This window comes from Trichosurus vulpecula, chromosome 2 (assembly GCF_011100635.1).
Source record: "Trichosurus vulpecula isolate mTriVul1 chromosome 2, mTriVul1.pri, whole genome shotgun sequence".
Taxonomy (NCBI): domain Eukaryota; kingdom Metazoa; phylum Chordata; class Mammalia; order Diprotodontia; family Phalangeridae; genus Trichosurus; species Trichosurus vulpecula.
Genome location: NC_050574.1, coordinates 388,522,451 through 388,542,866, shown reverse-complemented (window position 1 = coordinate 388,542,866; position 20,416 = coordinate 388,522,451). Strand labels below are relative to the sequence as shown.

Here is a 20,416-nt window from a genome sequence, read left to right as displayed (position 1 = left end):
TGCTAGGGAAACAAAAAGTGGCAGAAGACAGTCCTCGTCCTCAAGGGGCATACAATCTAACCTAACGTGGTAATATAACCAAATGTGATCTAACCTAATAGTATAATAATCTAATCTAATTTCTATTTTATAGATGGAAAAAATGAGGCCAAGAGAAGTTAAGGCTAATTAGCTTGTTCAAAGTTTCACAGCATTTAAACAAGTGGGCAGAAGTGAGGTTTGAACCAAGTTCTTCTTATTCCAAAGCCAGTACCTTTGATCCAAAACTACAGTGTAGGGTAAAAGAGGCACGACTAGACAATAATTTCTATGAAAAATATCTGGGGTGCCCTATTAGACTACAAGTTCAATATTAGTAATATGCAAGCCCAAAAAGCAAATGTGCTCTTCAGCTGGATTAATTAGAGGCACAGTGTCTAGAATAAGGAAAGTAGAAATTTTATTGCATTCTTCCCAAGTTAGGCTGCAGCTGGAATATCGTATTTCGTTTGGTATGACACATTTCAATAAAAAACATTAACAAGCTGGAAAATGCCCTGGAAAAGGCAGCCAGGATGCTGAGGGGGCTGGCAATCACATCACATCAAGTTCAGCTGAAGTAACCAAGAAGGCTGGGGTAGGGACCTGAAAGGGTGATGACTAAGTATTTAAAAGACAGTCATGTGCAAGAGGGATGAGACTTTTTCTCCCCAGAGGACAGAACTGGTAGGTGTAAGCTGCGGAGAGACAGATTTAAGATTTTAATAATACAAATTTCGTAGAGCCACCCCAAAGTAGAATGCACTACCTTGGGCCATAACGGGCTCCCCTTCTCTAGAGTCTTCAAGTAAAGGCTGAATGATCACTTTGTGGCTGTATTATAGAAAGGATTCCTATTTAGGACTAGATCACTTCTGAGTCCCTTCCAACTATGAGAGTCTGTGAAGATACTGAAATTAGGACAATGAGCTAGTTACCAGAAGTATTATTAAAGTGGCAAGGACACAGGATGCTCTAAGTTGTGACCAATTAGCTGCAGAAAAATCACAAAGACTAGAAGAAAGTCAAGGGTAAAACTGGGGAACCCAGCCAAAATATGCAAACTATCAATACAAATGACCAGCTCGACAGAGGACTGAGAAGCTGCCACTCCAGTCCTACTCACAAGGGTTTTACTTCCATACCAAACAAGCTAACAGAATCTAGAATGAATAGGATGCTTACTCAACACTTAAAAGCTAGCAAAACTGATTCAATCTATTTGTTAGAATGTAAAGTCTTAGGGGGCAGGTATTGCTTAGTTTTTGCTTGGACTAGTAGTCAACAGCTCTGGGTCCTAATCTTAGCACTGGCAAAAACTAGTTGTGTGTCATGAAGGAATAATCCCCTTCCCTTCTAAGCTCTCAGTTTCTCCATCTATAAAATGGAGATAATAACTCTTGTACTATCCACCTCATACAGTAACATCACAAGTTATTTCTAAGAACAACTGCAGAGGCAACCTTGGCCTTGAAGCCAGAAAGATCTGGGTTCAAGACTTGAGCCTCTGACATACGCTGTGTGACCTAGGGCAAGTACCTAAACTTCCCCATGCTCCAGCCTAAGGCAACTCTCTGAGAAGCTGCAGAAAAGGTGTTAGCCGCATTAGCAGAGGTAGTGTCCTCACCTGAAGGCTCCTTACACCAATGAAATCACTGGTTCAGACCTTATTAAGGACTCCGAACATACGTTTCTCACTTTCCAGGCCAAGTACAACTTCTCAAAAAACATCCCTTGCTATCTCTATTTGAGGAAGTATACTGGGTTGGATGGGCAGACCAATTTCTTATGAAAAAGAAGTTCAGATGATAAAAGCACAATTTAGTGTAGTTACTAGGGGAAAATAAATTGGACAAATAGGAAGTTGGGAATGCACATAGATCAGTAAATGGAATTAATACAGGAGAAACTCGGAGAAGTTTCAGGAGGATACAAAGGGGATTAAATTAAAATATCAGCTCTAACTAGATTGGGTCTAAAATGAAATTTTTAAAATTACATTTACCAAAAATAGTTTTTAAAGCATATAAAGGGAAGAAGAAGAGAACAAGTATTTATAAAGAGCCTACTACGTGCCAGGCACTGTGCTACTAAGTACTTTATAAAAGTAATCTCATTGACATAAAGGACAATGTACAGCAATCACAATTCTGAAAACGAACAAGAAGGTATAAAAATACTACATCATAAGGGATTGAGATGAGATGTAAAGAAGACTTTCTTAAAGGTAAAAGTTGGTCAAACATTAGAAGGAGTCACTGAAACTGATTATGGAATTCCTTTTTCTAAAAAGGGGGAACAGTCTCACGTTTCTGGGACATAGTATAAAATTCACTAGTGATCACTAAAAAACTGGTGACTACTGGTTTCTAAGTCCCCCAGCAGAGATTCTTCATCTTTATTTGTGTGTCATGGACCCTTCTGGTAATCAGAATACCTTTAAATAAATAAAACACATAGGATTACTAAGGAAACTAATGATATTGAAATAGTTATCAAAATATGTTTTAAAAGACTGAGTTCTTAGACCCCAGGTTAAGAATCTCTGCCCAGAGAGACTATATGGGGTAGGAGGGTAGAGGAAAACGAGGGTGAAGTTCTTCCCAGGACTCTACAATGTCAGCACTCAGGTTCCTGGGTATGTCTTTTAAAGATATTTTTTTAAGATACTATCCCCAGACATAAAGGAGTTCAACAAATCCCAATGGACAATTCATGTAAGCTTTCTCTGACTATATTCTTTCATTTAGTTTCAGAGTTTTGGACACAGGCTTAATCTTTGTTTTTGGATTTCGCTCTGATATTTATCTTTACTGAGCTCTAATATTTCTTGACTCAACTTGTTTTGCAGGACCCATCTTCACGGTTCTTCCCCCTTGAATCCAATGCCCTGGCTTTCCCTCCCTGTCTTGCCCCTTACCCTTAGGCACCATATACCCCTACTGTCACTCTTAACGCATAAGGAGATAACTGTAGAGGCAGCAGGGCACAGTGGCAAAACAGCCAGATTTGGAGCCAGAGGACCCACACTGAAAAAAACCTGCTCACCTCTGTGACTTAGAGCAACTCACTTAACCTCTAGGAAAATAAGGCTGACCTCTAAGATCAACGATGCTCTGCTGACCTTCGGGTCTTCTTTAATTCAGTTTCTCCCCATTCATACCTGCCTAACCTCGGCAAGGAGGAGCAGGCAGAGTTTGGCAACCAACTGAGACATCTGCTGCCCTCTGCTGGCTTCTGCCTTGTTTACAATGAGTGGACAAATTAATCCTGGTCATGGTCAGTGTTCCTGCTTCTGCATGAACGTACAAGTTCCAAGATGTTGATGCTCCGCATTGACAATGCTGTTGTGCTACTGGTGCTTCTAACTATGAAAGAACTTTTCCATCTCTAAGTAATGCAATGACTATCCGTAATAAGGGGGTAAAAGAAAACATCTGGAATGAAAGCAATCCTAAAAGGAAATCAGAACTGAGAAAGGTAATGAGGATATTTCAGGTGACTGTCTAGGAGAACTAGAAGGATTACTCATGAACCTGTCAAAAATATCACTTGGGCAATTTGTTTCCATAGGTATCTAGATTTTGCTCTCTCTCTCTCTGCTGAAGGTGACAACTGTCACCTTGTATCTGTCATTCCTTTACACAGAATTTCAAAACTGGAAGGGACCTCAAAGGTATCTAATCCAACCAGTATCTAAAGAAGAACTCTCTCTCCAGCTTCCTCTCCAGCCTCCACCTAAATACCTTCACTGATGGGGATCCCTTATCTCCCAAGGTAGCCCATATCAATTTTAGATAGTTCAACTACATGGAGGGCAGTTTTTCCTTTATATCAAGACTACATCTGCCCCTCTGGAACTTTCTACCCATAGCTCCCGGTTCTAGGCTCTGGGAACAACGATTGTCACCGTTGGTGTTCACTTGTTTCCTGTCCAACTTTTCGTGACCCCAGTTGGAGTTTTCTTGGCAAAGATATTGGGAGTGGTTTGACATTTCCTTCTCTAGCTCATTTTACAAATGAGGAAACTGAGGCAAACAAGATGAAATGACTTACCCAGAGTCACGCAGCTAATAAGTGTCTAAAGCCAGATTTGAACTTAGGAAGATGAGTCTTCTTGACTCTAGGCCTGGCATTGTATCCCTTGCCCTAATAATAATGATAGCCAGCTACATAAGTTATCTTACTTTGTGCTCAGAACAACCTTGTGAAGTAGGTGTTATTAACCCCATTTTACAGATAATAAACTGAGGCAGAGAGAGGTTAACTGATTTACCCAGGGTCACACAGCTAATAAGTATCTGAGGCAGGATTCAAACTCAAGTCTCCTTGAGTCCAAATCCAATGCTCTACCTACTGTACCATTTAATGGCCTCCAAACAATGAAACCAGTTAACATTTACTTGTTAACATTTTCTGAAGGTTTTATTTCTATCAATCCTGTGAGGCAGGTTATGGAAATAAGATTATCCTCATGTTAAGAGATGAGGAAATTAAGGGTGAAATGACTCATTCAGTTAACATAAAGCTAGTATCAGAGTCAGAATCTGAGGCCAGGTCTTTGGACTCCCAAGTCAAGCTCTTTCCACCACACAGAACTCTACAAAAACAATTCCAATCCCTTTTCCTTATTAAAGCCTTTCAATGTGTGAAGTCAGATTTCACATCTCCTTGCCCCCTCCCCCTCAAGTCTTCTCTTTCCCAGGACAAATGCCAAAAATTCCTTAAGTCGGTTTGTGTACATCATGGTTTCTAATCCCCTCACCCTGGTCAAGTTCTCAAAGTCTAATTCAACGTATCCCATCCAGAACAGATCATACTCCAGGTGAGGTCTGAGCAGGGCAGAGACAGCATTACGTTTAAGAGGGCGTCGGCTTTTCTGACAGTCATGCCTTAGAGCTGTGACTTAAGAGCTTATAGTCCCACTGACCACCACCCCACTCCTGGTTTTTTTTTTCCTTCTCACACTTAACTTTTATCTATGTCTCAGTCATGGATCCTGTACGGTTGATTTTTTTAAATCTAAGTGTTAAGACTTTACATTTACTCTTGTTTAATTATATCTCATTAGATTTGGCCCACTTTTCCAGTATTTGGAGATCATTACAGAGTCTGTTTCTACCATTCAGTGCATTAACTTTATCTCTGCCCTTTAAGGCACAAGCTTGACAGGCCTCTGACAGCACTGGTTTCATCAAATGAGGGAATCATTCAGAATATTTTTCCAGCACTTTGGAAAACACTGTTGGGCATTCTGCCTTAAAGAAGCAGGCAGATAAAGCCATGACTCCTCTAAACCAACCAATCAATACCTCAGCTGCTTGCCAAAGGATGTCAACATTCTTATTCTTCCTGGCATGTACATTCTGTCCCAGAAACCGTAACAGCTCAGGCAGGCACGTTTGACTACGAGATCGAGGTAGACCTGAAAAAGAAAGAACAAACCCTGCACCGTTAATGGCTGCATCCATTCACTCTACGTCCCTCTCCCCTCAAATATACTGTCTGAACACGGATTGTACTTTCCCCGTAAATCTGGGGTTAAAAGAAGTTTCAGGGCCCTGTGTCATGGTGCTCTTTGAGAAGGGACATAATGGTGAGGGTAGAGAACTCAGCGAGGATAAAAGAACAAAATATCTTTGTCTAATTGAAGAAAACGTAAAAACAAAACTTCCCACGGTAACTTCTTTTTTTTTTTAATGCTGTAGTGACACTGCTTTTATTTTGAAGAGATTTCATTTTAGGGATGTGGCCTGGCTTCGGGGATGGCCTATATAGTAATAATACTCAGAAAGATATACAAGGGAGCTGTATTGGACTGCTGCAAACACAAATTTTAATCAGAAAGTGGGGGAAAAGATAAGCTCAAGGAAGGAAGCTCTAGTTGCAAACCAGGGTGAACTCAGGGATGCTATGTGATCTTCTAGTGTTTTTCTACTGCTGTTTCAATTTTCTTGCTCATCAGCCAATTGTATGATTTTCTTTTAGCTAACAGCATACCTAAAGGAGTTCCTTCAGATTTTTCTGGATGATTTAAGTGTAGAATGAAAAACCTATTTCCTATTCTGATTTGAGGTCTTCTGTTTCCACAACTAGCCTCTATGCACCTGCACTTCAAAGGGCTCATCCCTCCTGGCACCGCTGAGGTTTTATAGATCAGTCTTATCATTCCATCTTAGGAGATTAGGAAAACCTTGCTGAACTTCAAGGAAAGGCTGTTCATCCCTGTATTATAGGGTTTTCAATGACTAACTTTCTCTCCTAATAGTCAAGCATAAACAGATGCATGTCAAAGAAAGATCTGGAAGAAAAAACCAAATTAACTTCAACTACCCCTTCTCTGAACTCCTAGTACGTCTGTATATACCTTATTGTACCATGTTGTGACCATCTCTAATTGTTTCATAAAGACTGTGAGCTTCATGAAGACAAGGACTATGTCTTATTCTTCTTCAGCATTCCCCACAAGCCTTAATAAAGTATTAGCATATAAGAAATGCTCAAAAAGTGAATAATTGATCAGGCTCATAAGTAATTTAGTCTAGGGGTCCCAACGCTTTCAACCTTATAGATCACTGACTCTCACTAAGTACATTCCCTGACTGGTGAGACCTCAAGAGCTCCATTAAATCCAAGAGGAATATGAACTCTGTTTATTGGCTCCTCTTCAGCTTCCATTAAGCCTCCTTATCAAAGCTTTAGATAAGAAATAGAACTTGAAAGACAGAGCCAAATATTGCTACTTAACCCTCTTGCTTGAAACACTGAGAGCTGTCGAATAAAAGCATAGCGTTTCTCATTTGTTTAACATTTACCAAACCCTTGGAATCTTATGTAAAGAGCAAGGGCATTTCCACTGACCGTGAAGAAGAGTATCTGAGTAGCAATAACTTCATGATTGAATCCATCTCTCTACTTCTGGACCCACAACAGTATAGACAGATGGGTATATGCATCATTCCTAGAGAATTCCTCAAGCAACTGAGTACTCTTACAGCACCTACACTGTGCCAAGCACTTTGCTAAGCTCTATGTAGGCTATGAAAGGAGAATACATGGTTCCAACTCACATGGAGTATCTATTCTACTCAGAAAAAAAAAAAACAAGACATACAAAGGAAATGAACTAAACAAGATAGCAGACCAAAAAAAAAAAGTGCTAAATTCAGTGGAACAGGATTAACTCAATGGCAAATGAGACGGTCATGGAAGACTTTTTGAGAGTAATATTTTTTTTGGAGGGTGGAAGGGCAATTGGGGTTAAGTGACTTGCCCAAGGTCACACAGCTAGTAAGTGTATCAAGTGTCTGAGGCCAGATTTGAACTCAGGTCCTCCTGATTCCAGGGCCGGTGCTCTACTCACTGTGCCACCTAGCTGCCCCTGAGAGTAATATTAATACTTGAGCTGGGTAGCATTATGACAGAAGGAATTAAAGGAAGAGAACATTTTAGTGATAGGAAATAAGGATACATAAGACAGGGTGGGTCCAGATTATGAAAGGCTTTGTAAACTAAAGCAGAGGAGTTAGGATGTGTCAGGGCAGGCAATAAGAAGCCCTTATAGATTATTAAACTAGTTTATTAAAACTTGAGTTTATTAAATATGAAAAAGCTATTTTAGAAAAATATATCTGGTGGTGGTGTGATAGCTGTGAGAATAAGAAAAAAGGAATAAATCTAAATGATAATAGGCACTTGATATTTATTGAATTTAACTGTGGCATGACCTGAATGGAAAAAACAATTTGTACTTTCTGGGGGTGAAATTCACAAAAATCACCTAGTCGCTTCATAAAAGTATTTAATTGACATACAGAAAAGTATGTTTTATCAGAGTAGTTTTCCATTTTGACATAATTCCAAACAAAGAACTTAGACATTTAAAGTGCTTGGCAGGGGAAGAGGCACCAGGTAATATCTAGAATAAATAAGAATATACTCACAATCATCAGGTAAAACTTCCTTGAACTGCTCAAAGTAAGAATTTAACCTCACCAAACTCTCCACATTAATAATCTCTTGCAAAGATGTGTCTCCAAACCTTTGGAGGTTAGAAAGGAAATATAATTTAGTTTGTTAGTACTGTTTTTCTTTACATTTGATTTTTCCCCATTAATAAAATATAGTTTTCACATGAAAGGGTATAATCCTATACCCTTCTTCCTCAGAACATGATATCCCTTTTTCCCATATTAATGACTTTTTTTTTTAGCCCTGTGATTTCATAGGTATATGGTGGTCCTAGGGAGGAACTTCACTGACCAGTGAAGACTGGTAGCTTCTCTGCAACTTAGAGCCTTTAAAGAGTTGCCTTTGACAATAAGAGGTTATGTGTTTTCCCCAGGGTCAGATAGGAGGTATGTGTCTGAGGCAGGACTTGAACCCAGGTCTTCCTAATTCTACCTCCATTAGTGTCACCAGACATATTTCTATCCTAAGTGTAAAATTTCTGATTCTGCATAATATCCATTATATTATAAATATCCAACATATGGTCCATCCAAGCTTGGAGATTAAAGGATCCTACTGTATTACAGCACTAGGACACTACTTCATTAGTAGGCATGCTGATAAAATGGTTTTACTCCCTCCATTTTCTGTAAAAAAATCATCAAAATTGTCACCATCTAAGAGGGCTCTCTGGGAAGTAAATGGGACCTGCTGTTACTGAGTCATTTCAATTCTGACTCTTTGTGACCCCATTTCGTATCTTCTTGGCAAAGGCGCTGGAGTGGTTTGCCATTCATTTCTTTCTTCAGTTCATTTTATAAATGAGGAAACAAGGTAAACTGGGTGAAGTGACTTGCCCAGGTTCACACAGCTAGTAGGTATCTGAGGCTGGATTTGAACTGATGCCTGAGTACAAGTACTTTAAATCCAAAAGCCATTATCTTCCTTGGAATTTAAAAAGCATATTCTTTTTAATGTCTACTAACTACTTTGAAGGACGTTGTTACTAACCTCCTTGAGGGCAGGGACCATGTTATTCATCTTAAAAACCCTACAGAGACTAGCACTTATTATAAGCATAGTCACCCCAAATCAATAGTTTCTGATTGAAACGAAATAGGGCACAGAAATGATAATAAACATTATCGAAACAACTCAAGAAAAGGAGAATTTTAATTTTTTTTTCCTTTGTTTCCAAAAAAAGGTTGTTTAGATTTTAGAAAGGTTATGTATATGAGTAGTGGCTTTCCCGGGAGTGTATGAGGAAGAGAATGGGAGGAGAACTGCCCTTGCCTTCTTTTTTAACGAGCCTATAATCGTCCTGCCACTTTCAGGAAGATGAGAGAGCAGTGACGGAGATAGACCTTCTGATTTTGTCCTGCACTTAAATATGGCATGGATTCACACGTGCTGTTTGGTCACTGCCTCGTAAGTTCCACAAAGATATGGCTGGGTTTCTTTCGTGTGTCTGACAAGGTACATAAAGTACTAAGAGCTCAGACAAATGTTAAATATTGTCACTTAACATATGCTTTAGGCCACATGACACCCTTCACTTATCATGAATTTATGATGCTCTGTATTAGTTATTTCTGTATACATCTTGTCTTCCCTACTCTCAAGTTCCTTGGTGGCAGAAACTGTCTTATTTATCTTCGTATCCTTCCCAACACCTAGTACAAAACTATACATACATAGGTGTTTAATAATTATTAAAAACCACATTTTCCTTGCAGCCTCTTTCACACTTAATCCAACCAAAAACTACTGCTATCAATGAAGAAGTAGGATTTGCTTAATTGGGTATGTACCTCTCCGCCAAGGTTTGCTGCTCATTAATTCCCACGTTGAAAAGGACGGGTTGAACTCTCAGAAGCATGCCACTCTGAATCTCCCGGGGCAGCACATCAAACAGAGTGCCTGGCAATGGAATCCTCACATTAAATCCATCACTTAAAAAACAAAAACAAAATGGGGGACATTAAGATGTCTTCCAGGAGAGGAGAATGACCTTAAAGAAAAGGGGTAAGTGGGCAATGGAGAAATTTACACTTAAATATAAGAAAATAGATATGCCTTTCAGTTTTTAGAACTTAAAATGTATATATAGATAGATGGATAGATTTTTTTTTACCGATTTCCTGTAATTACAGGGAGCATGTCTGTTGATGAATTGGACGTGGCCTGCGTTACTTTAAAGGTTACATTCCTCAAGTCCATAATTCCCAGACTCATGTCTTCCAACATGGCCAACTCCTCACCTGTACCCAAGAAAGAGAACAACAGATTTAGGATCCAGATTTCCCCTCAGAAAGAAAATCATTTACCTTTTTACTTATTTCTGTGGTTTCTACTGCCACAACAAACCATATGATAACTTAACTTAGCTCAAGCAAATCAGTAACTTTCTCAACTTTTTTTTTTAACAACAAAGAAAGGACATTTGTAAGCATTTATTAAAATCTGCCTGTGTCGCCTTCATGTCTGGATTTTCTTTTTCCTTTGATAAATACCAATGGTAAATGCTATTCTAGCTTTTAAAAGCAGTCAGTAGAAACATGGGCTATACTTCCAAAAATCATCTGTAGTCTATTAAAGAACTACAATGAAGCAAATAGTATGAAAGACCAATATAACCCAAAGAAGAAGGTGGGAGCTATAGCACCTTAATTTCAGGGGCACAGAAAAAATGTTATGCCTATCCTCATATAATGCCATATGTATAGCTGGATCTTTAGTCCATTTTTCTTAGTAACCAACTCCTACCCAAAGTGCTGCCTTTTCTTCTTTAAAAAAGAAATGTGCAGGAAATCAAACATTTAATTGCTCCTAGTCAATGAGACTTCTTTAGGGATAATGACCTCTGGAATTCCAGAAGATAGTTGCACTGATTTTATGGAGCTCCAAACTCTATATATTTATTTTGCAATTAATAATAATAACAATAATAACAACAGTGATAACTGGTTTGCAAAGTGCTTTAAAAGTAATATCCTTAAAATAACCCTGGGAGATAGGAGATACTTATTCTCATCTTATAGATGAAAAAACTAAGGCAGATAGCAGCTGAGCTGGTTATACGGCTAATAAGTGGCTAAGGCAGGATCTAAATTCATGTCTTCCTGACCCTAGGTCTAATGCTCAATCCAATGCATCAACTAGCAGCCTAAAGGATTCTGCCCTTTGGATCCAAAGGGAGCTGTTCTCACCATAGGTGCTGAGAAGGCTTTCAAATTGGGCCAGTAAGCCAATAGTGTAGAGTTGCCGCAGGAAACCATCGTCGTGTAGGCAGTTCCTTAGCTTGAGAATGAACCCGCAAATGAGCGCAGTCAGCTGTCACAGAGATGCAAGGAGAGAAGGGGGAGGAAGGAACAAAAAATGAAATAGATAAAGAGAAACATTTCCACACTAAAGCAACACTACAAAAGGATATATCCTTCTGCCTTCAGGTAGTTAAGTTCCTTTGTCTTGAACAATTTATAGACATGAAATTATTAAGCCTCAGGACCTCCTAGGGAAGACTGATAGGTAGTAAATGTCTTAATTTTGGGGATGTTGGTCAAAGAGCACAGAGGTGCAGAAGGGGCATGGGATGATGAACACAATGAGTGGGATGGCCTGCCGTTCTCCCTAAACCCTGGTTTTTCAACCCAAGAGGCCAATTAAGTTCAAGCCTTGACAGTTCTGACTCAAAGGATATTCCTTATCTGAAGGTCTTTAGGAAACCTGAATGAATTCTAAAGTCACTCTGAGGATCCTGTTAAGTTTAAACAACCTTCTGAGAGCACTATAAGCCCCGTTAATTTCCATGAAGTGACCTAGGATAGGGAATGATTGCTGGGCTTGAAATGTGTTCACTTTGTTCTATTCTACTCACTATGAGACTTCTCATGGGGTCAGGTGGTAAGCCCCTGGGGACTGATGAAAAACAAAGAACTCCTCATCTAAAGACCCAGTGATCTTTCCACAATGGTACCTAATTAATACTTCAAATTAATTTAAATTCTTCCTTTGGCTGTTCAGACAGAAAAATAAGGAAAATAATTAAAACAAAGAATCTAGTCAAGCCACTGGGCTAATGTAACCTAATCAAGGGGAAAACGGATTTCTAAGACAGTAAATCTCTACACCCCTGTTTAGGTCATCCTGCGTTTTTCAGTAGCTTTTTTTTTTCTTGTGAGATTAGACCTCCCCTATCTTGCCCATGCTGAAAATGCAATATTCACTCATGGATCCAATCCCACTGCTTAAGCTTTAACCTACTCTATTTCCAACCTAGGCCAGTTAGTCTCTCCTTTAGCAGCCTGGAGACTTCTCACTCTTGGGACCCACCATATTGATGCTGCACTTAGTGTGAATATTCAGTTGGCTTTAGCCATACTCTAGTAACTCAATCCTCCTGAGCTCAATCATCCATCAGCCTCAGCCTCTGCAATAGAAGGGATTATAAGTATGTTCCACTACATTTGATGGTCATTGTGTTCAAAGGCTTGGGAAAAAAACTCATTTGACTTTTACAGTTGCTGCTAAATCTTTGGCTCAAAACTTACTTTGACATCAGAACCAACAAGTGTGCATATTCTGTTAGCTAGGGCTAATACAACGAAAAGCCTACGCTAAATCTGGGGGCAGAAAGGGGTCACATCACTGACTTTTTGTCTCAAGTACCAACAAGCTTGGAAATCTCCATTTTACTGTGAAACAGATTTGACATCGGGCTAATTTGGTTATTATTAAATGGTGGGGTTGCTCTCCAAGATGGAAGAGAAGGAAGGAAGATTCATGGGTAGTCAGTTGGTTGGACGAGATTAATCTCCAGAGGCCTTTAGACTAGTGAGCTGCTCATCTAACAGTGATTCTGTCACAACATCCTTTGGCTTACAGTTTGGCAGAAGACAACATCCCTTCGATACTGGAGCTTCAGGTACATAGCTATTGTTGGAGCGCTGTCCTGCATTAACAGGAAGACCATCGCTTTCTTGGCCTTGTCACTCATCATGGCTACGCAATCTGTGAGTGTCGTCAGCAAGGGGTAAAGGGCCTCACTCCATTCACCTAAGCGTGTTGGGTGGTGGGAGTTGTGTGAAAGAAAAGAAGAGACGGCATGTTAAGAATCAGGCTCTGAAAGGGAGCAAAATTAATTCAGTTCACCCATTGACTAGCTCTGTCCCTTGATTATCTTCTCCTTCAACCCCATTCATTTTCTTCTCTTCCCAAACCAACCTCAGGCACACAGATAATAAACTGCAGAAATTAAACCAGAACCACCTAGGTTTCATAACTTCTAGTATAGAGGCTTTCCTAGAAAACTCAGGTAGATATACTGCATTCTTTTTTGGGGGGGAGAGGGAATGGGAGGAGGCAATCAGGGTTAAGTGACTTGCCCAGGGTCACACAGCTAATAAGTGTTTGAGGCCAGATTTGAACTCAGGTCCTCCTAGTGCCAGGGCCAGTACTCTATACACTGTGCCACCTAGCTGCCCTGATATACTGCATTCTAATGTTGGTGATATATTCACAACCCTATGGCAATCTAGGTGCCAAGATAAATCAATCCTAAACATGTTTTTAGGGTAAAAAATAAAGAGAACTACTCATCATCTACCTGTCATCCTATCAGTCACTATTCAATGTATGACAGCAAACCTATCAGTCACTGCACTGGCATTCATCTATCAAAGCAGAATCAGGGGTTCCCCAGGAGCTTTTCTATAAATCAATTGTTTAAGTTAAGGCAGGTGACCTTCTCTGAAAAACGGGACAGTTTTTGCCCCTTGCCTTTCTGCCCTTCCTCTTAATAACAAAAAGAATTTTCTAAATGTTCCTTCCAGTCTCACTTTTCCTATCTTAAAGGAAGCCTTTTTCACACATCCCTTTTTTTTAGTTCTCATATTTTTTCCTGTTCTGTTTCCTAATTTCCACTGCCATCTCAATATTCAAACATATATTTTTGTCCCTGTTTTCTCATAGGAAGATAAAGACATTGTGCCAAAACAACTCTTTAAAAATAATACCACAGGGGAAAAGATACAAGATTAGAAAAGACGGTTTGGCGTTTTTTCCCCTTTCTGTTTTCAAGGTATTTCAAAAGGAGTTGTTTTTATCAGATACATATGTTTAAACGTAGCCCCAGTCCAGAAATGCAAGTTTTACTATACATACTGGGCAAACAGACCATATCAAACAAAATGTACGAGAGCCTAGTCATCGTAGATTGGATAAACTAGTGCCTTGAATAAAAGACACCCAGTAAGCTGGAAGATATGAGGCAACAAAAAACCTGACGGACTAATTTCTCTCTCACTAGAGAAAGTGAATGTAAACAGTATGTTCACCAAAAGAGCAAGTGACTTTTTGCCTCATGGAGCAGACAGTCTAAGAAAGGGAAGTGAAGGAAACGATCACATTCTGCTTCTGCTGAGCTATTAAACATAATTCATAGCAATAAATTAAGAAAGAAATTGATCAAAATTGTCTTTTTTTCAGGGGTTCAGGGGACAGACAGCTCTGGACATGGACAAGAGTCAAACAGGACGGGCAGGCATGGATGAGTTGTAATCTGCACTGATGTAAGCAATATACACATCAATGAGATGACATTTTCACTGGAGTGCTGGAGGGGGTCATACAAAACAAAACAAAAAAAAACCTTAAGTCTTGGCTGATATAAATTTTCATATAGAAGGGAAAGTTCAAGTTTTGAAAATGCTCTAATTCTGTAAGCGGGCTTTTAAAAAGTACATATGTCCATAAGAACATCACCTATAAAGGAAAAGGGCAAGTCTAAATTTAGAGTCTAGAATGGAAAATCTGTACTAATTTAATTATGATGACCAAAAAAAAGCACTGAACTAAGAGTCAGAAAACTCCAGTTCTAGTGCTTACTAATTGCATTTTGCGCCACTTAAGAATCTGAGATTTTTCCTCGTCTGTAAGAAGTGTATTGGGACGGGGAGAGCTCAATGCTCTCAATTCTTCCTCCCAATTTCAAATTCATATGATAGTATAACTCTGATTTTTTTTAGAACAGATTTCTGGTTTTTCTCCTAGAGACTTTGTCTATTGACGTCAGTGCCATATTATCTCTGAACTGTAAATGGTAATTTTCTCTTTAGGTGCTGATTACTTCAGCGGTAGGTAGAAATTAGGATTCTTTTTTTCTCCCTGTTTTCGGTGTGGTTCTCAATTTTAAGTTGCTTTCTCCCTTCTCCCCTTTTGATAAACTTGTGTGTACAAATAAGTTTATTTTCATAATGTGAAAAGAGATTATCATAGAATCTCAGACTTGGAACGGACCCTGAGATTTCACAATCCAATCTGTGAACTCTATGTGGTCTTGTCTATGTGAGATGATTAAAAATGAAAGTAAAACTCTATCTTGAAAGAAATTTGTTTTGCATCAGCAAAGTTACAGTCACGATGAACTGTTTTCAATACTGGGAACTACATTAAAGAGAGGCAAGGAAGAGAAGCCAGAACATTCCTACTATATAAAATAATGGGAGACATGGTAACTATCTTCAATTATATTAAAAGTTGTCAAGAAAACAACTTTCAAGAAAATAAACAGAATACATGGGCTTGTTTGTATAAATAGCTCAACAAAGTTGAATGGAGCCCAATGAGTAGAAACAGATTTTGACTCAATATTAATGGAGAACTTCCTAATAAATTGATGTGTTCAGTACTGAATGAAGCTATCACGTAAAGGAGTGAACTCTGGGCCATCAGCAGCACTGCAAAAAGAGATTCAGACATGGAATGAGAGGTTGAAATAGCCAACCTCTAAAGGCCCTTCTAAAGCGAAGAGTTTGTAGTTTCACATAGGTGTTAGTTTATTTTCATCATAAGTATTCTGTAGTATCTTTAAAAAATGAAAACCCCAAAGATAAAGCAAAGATGACAAATAACCCTATTGGAGAAATCTATTAGAGGAATTTTTGAAGCATGTTTTATATCCAAAGTGGCTGATTGAGGTACAGAAGCTAAAATATCCTTCTTTATATAATAAGTATTTCCTATACAACTATAAATTTAAATATAATAAATTTAACCCCCACAAAAATGAAAAATCAAATAACTCATACCAAGTGATTTCACTACTTAACTTCCAATTTTATTCCAGCAAAAACAAACAACTTTACATAAATATGATTTATGTGAATAAAACTGGACCCGTGAATTCACTGGCAAAGGATATTAAACTCCCTCTAAATGTATGTTAGCACCTTCTCTGAAACTTATAGTCTGAGAGAGCTGCCTAGAGCATAAGAGGTCCAATAACTTGCACAGGTCACACAAACAATATGTTTCAGAGGGAGGATTCTATAAGAATTTAAATATAATTGGAAAATCTCTAGGAATAGTATATCTAAAACAAGGATGAGGAGACATTAAAAAGGTGAACATTTCAAAGCCTAAAGTCCATTTTAGGGATAGGTGTAGAGATAATCTAGATTAGACCAATGGCCCAAATTCATTCTAAAACCCTCTCTTCCCAGTCCCCAATCTAGGACTTCCTCACAGTAGCTTCTAAAACTTGGCAGTTCACTACCACAGTAAACCAAAAAACAGCTACAGACATTCATTGTTAGTGGGTGCTTCCCCAAAGGAAGTTATCCAATACCAATGAAATTACATGTCTAGCCATTTCCATGTTCCTCACCCAAAATATTATCTAACTAGATAGTTATTACTATCTAAGATGTCTCCACCAGTGAGCCTCAAAGGAAATGGAAACTGTCCTGTTCTGTAGCATATTTAGGTGGAATGAACTGTTTTTTGCTCCTAATTACTGGCACAAAATCTTTCCCTAAAGAATTCACTTAAGGGCCTTGATACTTCACTGTGGAATGGAGTTAACCCTGAGTTCCTGAAGGTATTACCAATAGAACCCAAGTTGAAAAGGCTTTGACTACAGGCCAGCTGGTAGACCAATCTTGCCAAGATTGTGAAGATTTATTATTGGTAGGGTAGCCACCTTAGTGATGAATTTTTTTTGTCTATTAGCAAATCACAAAAGTCATGTACTATAGCACTGAAAGTTTGTGATATGTGTTGGTGTAAAGAATACAAACATGGAGGCCATCACAAATTCTTTGAAGTATTTATACAAGATATACAGCAAGTGTCTGAGGTGCTATCTGAACCCTGGTTTTCCCTGACTTTAAATCCAGCTCCCTATCCACTTGCTTATTGCTTCTCTATTTAGATACCTTAAGTAATTTTTGCTAATTTAGGTATAAATGCTACCCTAACTGTTAAATATCAACACAAAGTACAAATCTGCAGAGGCCATGAATGGAAAACACACATACCTGGGCTGGATTCTTCAGGAGGGGGGCTGCTATCTGCACAGAAATGGAGGTGCAACATGCATGATTAAGTAGCAGCAACACAGTCTAAACATAAGCAACTCAAATGCTTAGGGCAAGGGCATAAACAGCTTTCAGTAAAGCAACTGAACAAATAGCAAAAGATTGGCCATCAATTTGCTAGACCTGACCAGAGCTTAGTATAGCACCTGGCACATAGTAGGCACTTACTAAATGCTTACTGATTGATTGACCACATAACAAAGAGTGACATTAATGTAATCAGACTGCTAATATGAATAAGGATCTTTTTTTAAACAGAAATATTCTAATTACCATTTGTAGACTATTCATATTCGTAATCAGTACTTCAACACAAAATGTTCATTAGGACAGAATTAACATTACAATGTGACATGAACCTTTGGAAAGCTTATAGCTGAATCACATTGTATGTGGAAAAGTTACGTTTGCAAGCAAATATACAATGAAAGACCCATAGAGATTTACAGATCTAATTAACAAAGAATGAAATTCAAAATCAGTTACCTGGAATAATGCCCCTTCTCTCTCATTCTGGAAGAAGTATTTTTGAGATTCAAACTCAATAAGGTTCAGTAATGAAACCATTATGCCAAAAATTAACACTTCATTTTCTGGATTTACACTGAACACCTGTTAGCAAAAATTTCGGTTCTCTGGCCTGGGTGGGGGAGGAATTTAATAACATCTGACCTACATATATTGTGCCTTGTACTAGCAGCACATTTGGGGGGGGGTGGGAAGGAGACTGGGTCATTCTATATAACCCAGGCTGGATAGGGACAGAAGCTTTAACCTGCTCCATTAACAAACTGGGCCAGTTAGTTCCTCTTTAGGCAGCCCGGTGGCATTGGGCTCCTGGGGTATCCCCCTATTGGTGCTTAACTTAGTATGGAATCACAAATCAGCTTTAGCCCTCCTGTAGCTCAGAACCCCCAAACTCAAGTAAATCCACCATCCTCAGCCTCCCTAGCAATAGGGATTATGCCCAGCCATAAGAGATTTATTTCAATTTCACTTCTTTATTGAATCCTCTAGGTATGCTCTTCAGTTGAACCTGACACCTCAAAGATATCACACCTAAAAAGTGGTATTAGGAAGAAGTCTCCATTTTGAATTTTACCACCTTGGTTCCATAGCTTTCAGTTAAAAACAAGTGGCAGGAGAGAGATGGTTTTCTGGCCCACAGAATATTCATTTTTATTTATTGATTCATTGAAAATATACTAGTGTCTTACAGAGAAGTCCAATGTATTCAGAAACTAGTTTCTGAGAAAGCTGTTGAGGAATTTTCTAAGCATGCTGAGGAGGCTGAAAGAGAGCCATTTTTTCTTGGATGACTAAATCAATCAATAAGGGAAGAACTAAGGGAGGAGAGAAAGGCTATGTCCTTTGTCCTAAACTTGGTGACATCGTTTGTCCCTGGTGCACTCTTCATTCACTAAGGACAATAAAAGGAGGCATGTAGATCAGAGATTTAGTCCCTGACAAATAAAGCCATGGATAATTTTTGGAAAAAGAAAATTTGGAAAAAGAAAAAGTAGTGATCTTGCAATTTGAAGACTTTCAACCTGCTCCCAGCTTCCCAAAGAGGAAAAGAGGTGGAGACACAGGCATAAAAGTGACATCAATGTCTAAACATAAGTTTAACCTCTCAATCCAGTGGAGAATTTCAATAATTCTAATTCAAATTTAGAATGACTCCTCAAAGGCATAATCCCAGAGAATAGAAAGGTAGTATAAGTAACTTCAGCATTGGTGAATAAACAGCAGTATGTTGTTGTTCAAGTACTGGGGGTGAAGAGGAAAATAAAAGAAAGAAAACGGTTTAAGGAACCTCAAGTTTTGAAGCATTGTAGAAATAGTCGCGTTCCCAAATTCTGCATATCCACATATCTGTGGGGGCATATTTTTACTTAACCTGCATTACAAGCCTCGCCTTTATTTTCCAATTTACAGGCCTCCTTACGCAGCTGGGTCCTTGTCTTCTAGCTGCTCGGCAACTTGCTTCTGCTGAACAAGCCCTAATAAGTGCACAGCACGGAGCCATGCCAAGTTTCTCATTAAAAGGTGAGACCCAAGACCAAGGAGGAAAGTAGAAAAGGGGACGTAAAGGCGCTAACTCCACTTAAAAAAAAGAAAAAAAAAGGGAAAAAAACAGTAATTTAATAAAAATATTTTGTGTAGAATAAACTCTACTTATTAAGCCAAAATAGCTACCACAATTATTTGAATATGGCACAAAAGGTTATATTAAAAATAACTGAAATTGAATGCTGTGAGATTATAATGGCTATGCTTAGCCCCAAAGAAGAGTTCTAAGAATACACCTCTTTTCTGTGCAGAGGTGGGAAGCTATGACCACAGAACACAGCAGACAACTTAAGGTTTTTTTGATACGTTGATTAGTTTTCCTGAACTGCTTTTTCCCCCTCTTTTAAAATTAATTATAAAGGATTATTTTCTAGGAAAGTTGGGGTAGGGATATGCTGGGAAACGTAGGGAATGTAAAACAAAATATATCACTAAAATTTTATTTTTTAAAAGGTTAGCTTCAAGCTACTTATCTAACACTTGTTGAAATGTACATTGTTTAATGTACTTGTTTAAAAGTACATCATGGGGCAAAGGAAGACTCCCAAGCACTTCTTCAGTTCTAATCCTCCAGATTACTTAGAAGTTGGAGGATTTTTTCTGATAAATAAATTCTAAAACTAAGAATTTGCATGGCATTTATTTTAATGGCATATGGTTTCATACATCTTCCTGTGTTTGGATCAGCAAATAAAAATCGTTTGAAACATGCATTTAAGACAAACAATTATAGGAAAACTGATTTTCATGATATGCATACTTATAAAAGTCTACCTCTATAAATCAGAAATAAACACCTGTTTAGGCATGTACTAAAAAATGTTTTTACATGTCAGCACATTTACAATACCTAACTGTGCCTGAAGATAACATTGAAATTATGGATAAATCATAGTTTACTAAACATATATTTTATCTATTTAAAAAGCCACAGTTACTTATGTCAAATAAGTTCATTCTGAGAACCATTATTTTAAAAATGACAAAATCTTAAGATT

The 20,416-nt window shown here is 38.4% G+C and overlaps 1 protein-coding gene across 8 annotated transcripts in view; it reads right to left on the bottom strand.

The window, feature by feature from the left end:
* INPP4A (inositol polyphosphate-4-phosphatase type I A) overlaps positions 1 to 20,416 on the bottom strand; it is a 137,627-nt gene that overhangs the window by 19,524 nt on the left and 97,687 nt on the right. For all 8 annotated transcript variants that reach the window (XM_036747687.1, XM_036747682.1, XM_036747683.1 and 5 more), the window contains 7 exons: positions 17,286 to 17,318; positions 12,851 to 13,023; positions 11,178 to 11,301; positions 10,103 to 10,229; positions 9,780 to 9,920; positions 7,962 to 8,059; positions 5,331 to 5,443 (listed from right to left, as the gene is read on the bottom strand). In XM_036747687.1, coding sequence (XP_036603582.1) covers positions 5,331 to 5,443; positions 7,962 to 8,059; positions 9,780 to 9,920; positions 10,103 to 10,229; positions 11,178 to 11,301; positions 12,851 to 13,023; positions 17,286 to 17,318 — 809 coding nt within the window. The remainder of the gene's footprint in view (positions 1 to 5,330; positions 5,444 to 7,961; positions 8,060 to 9,779; positions 9,921 to 10,102; positions 10,230 to 11,177; positions 11,302 to 12,850; positions 13,024 to 17,285; positions 17,319 to 20,416) is intronic.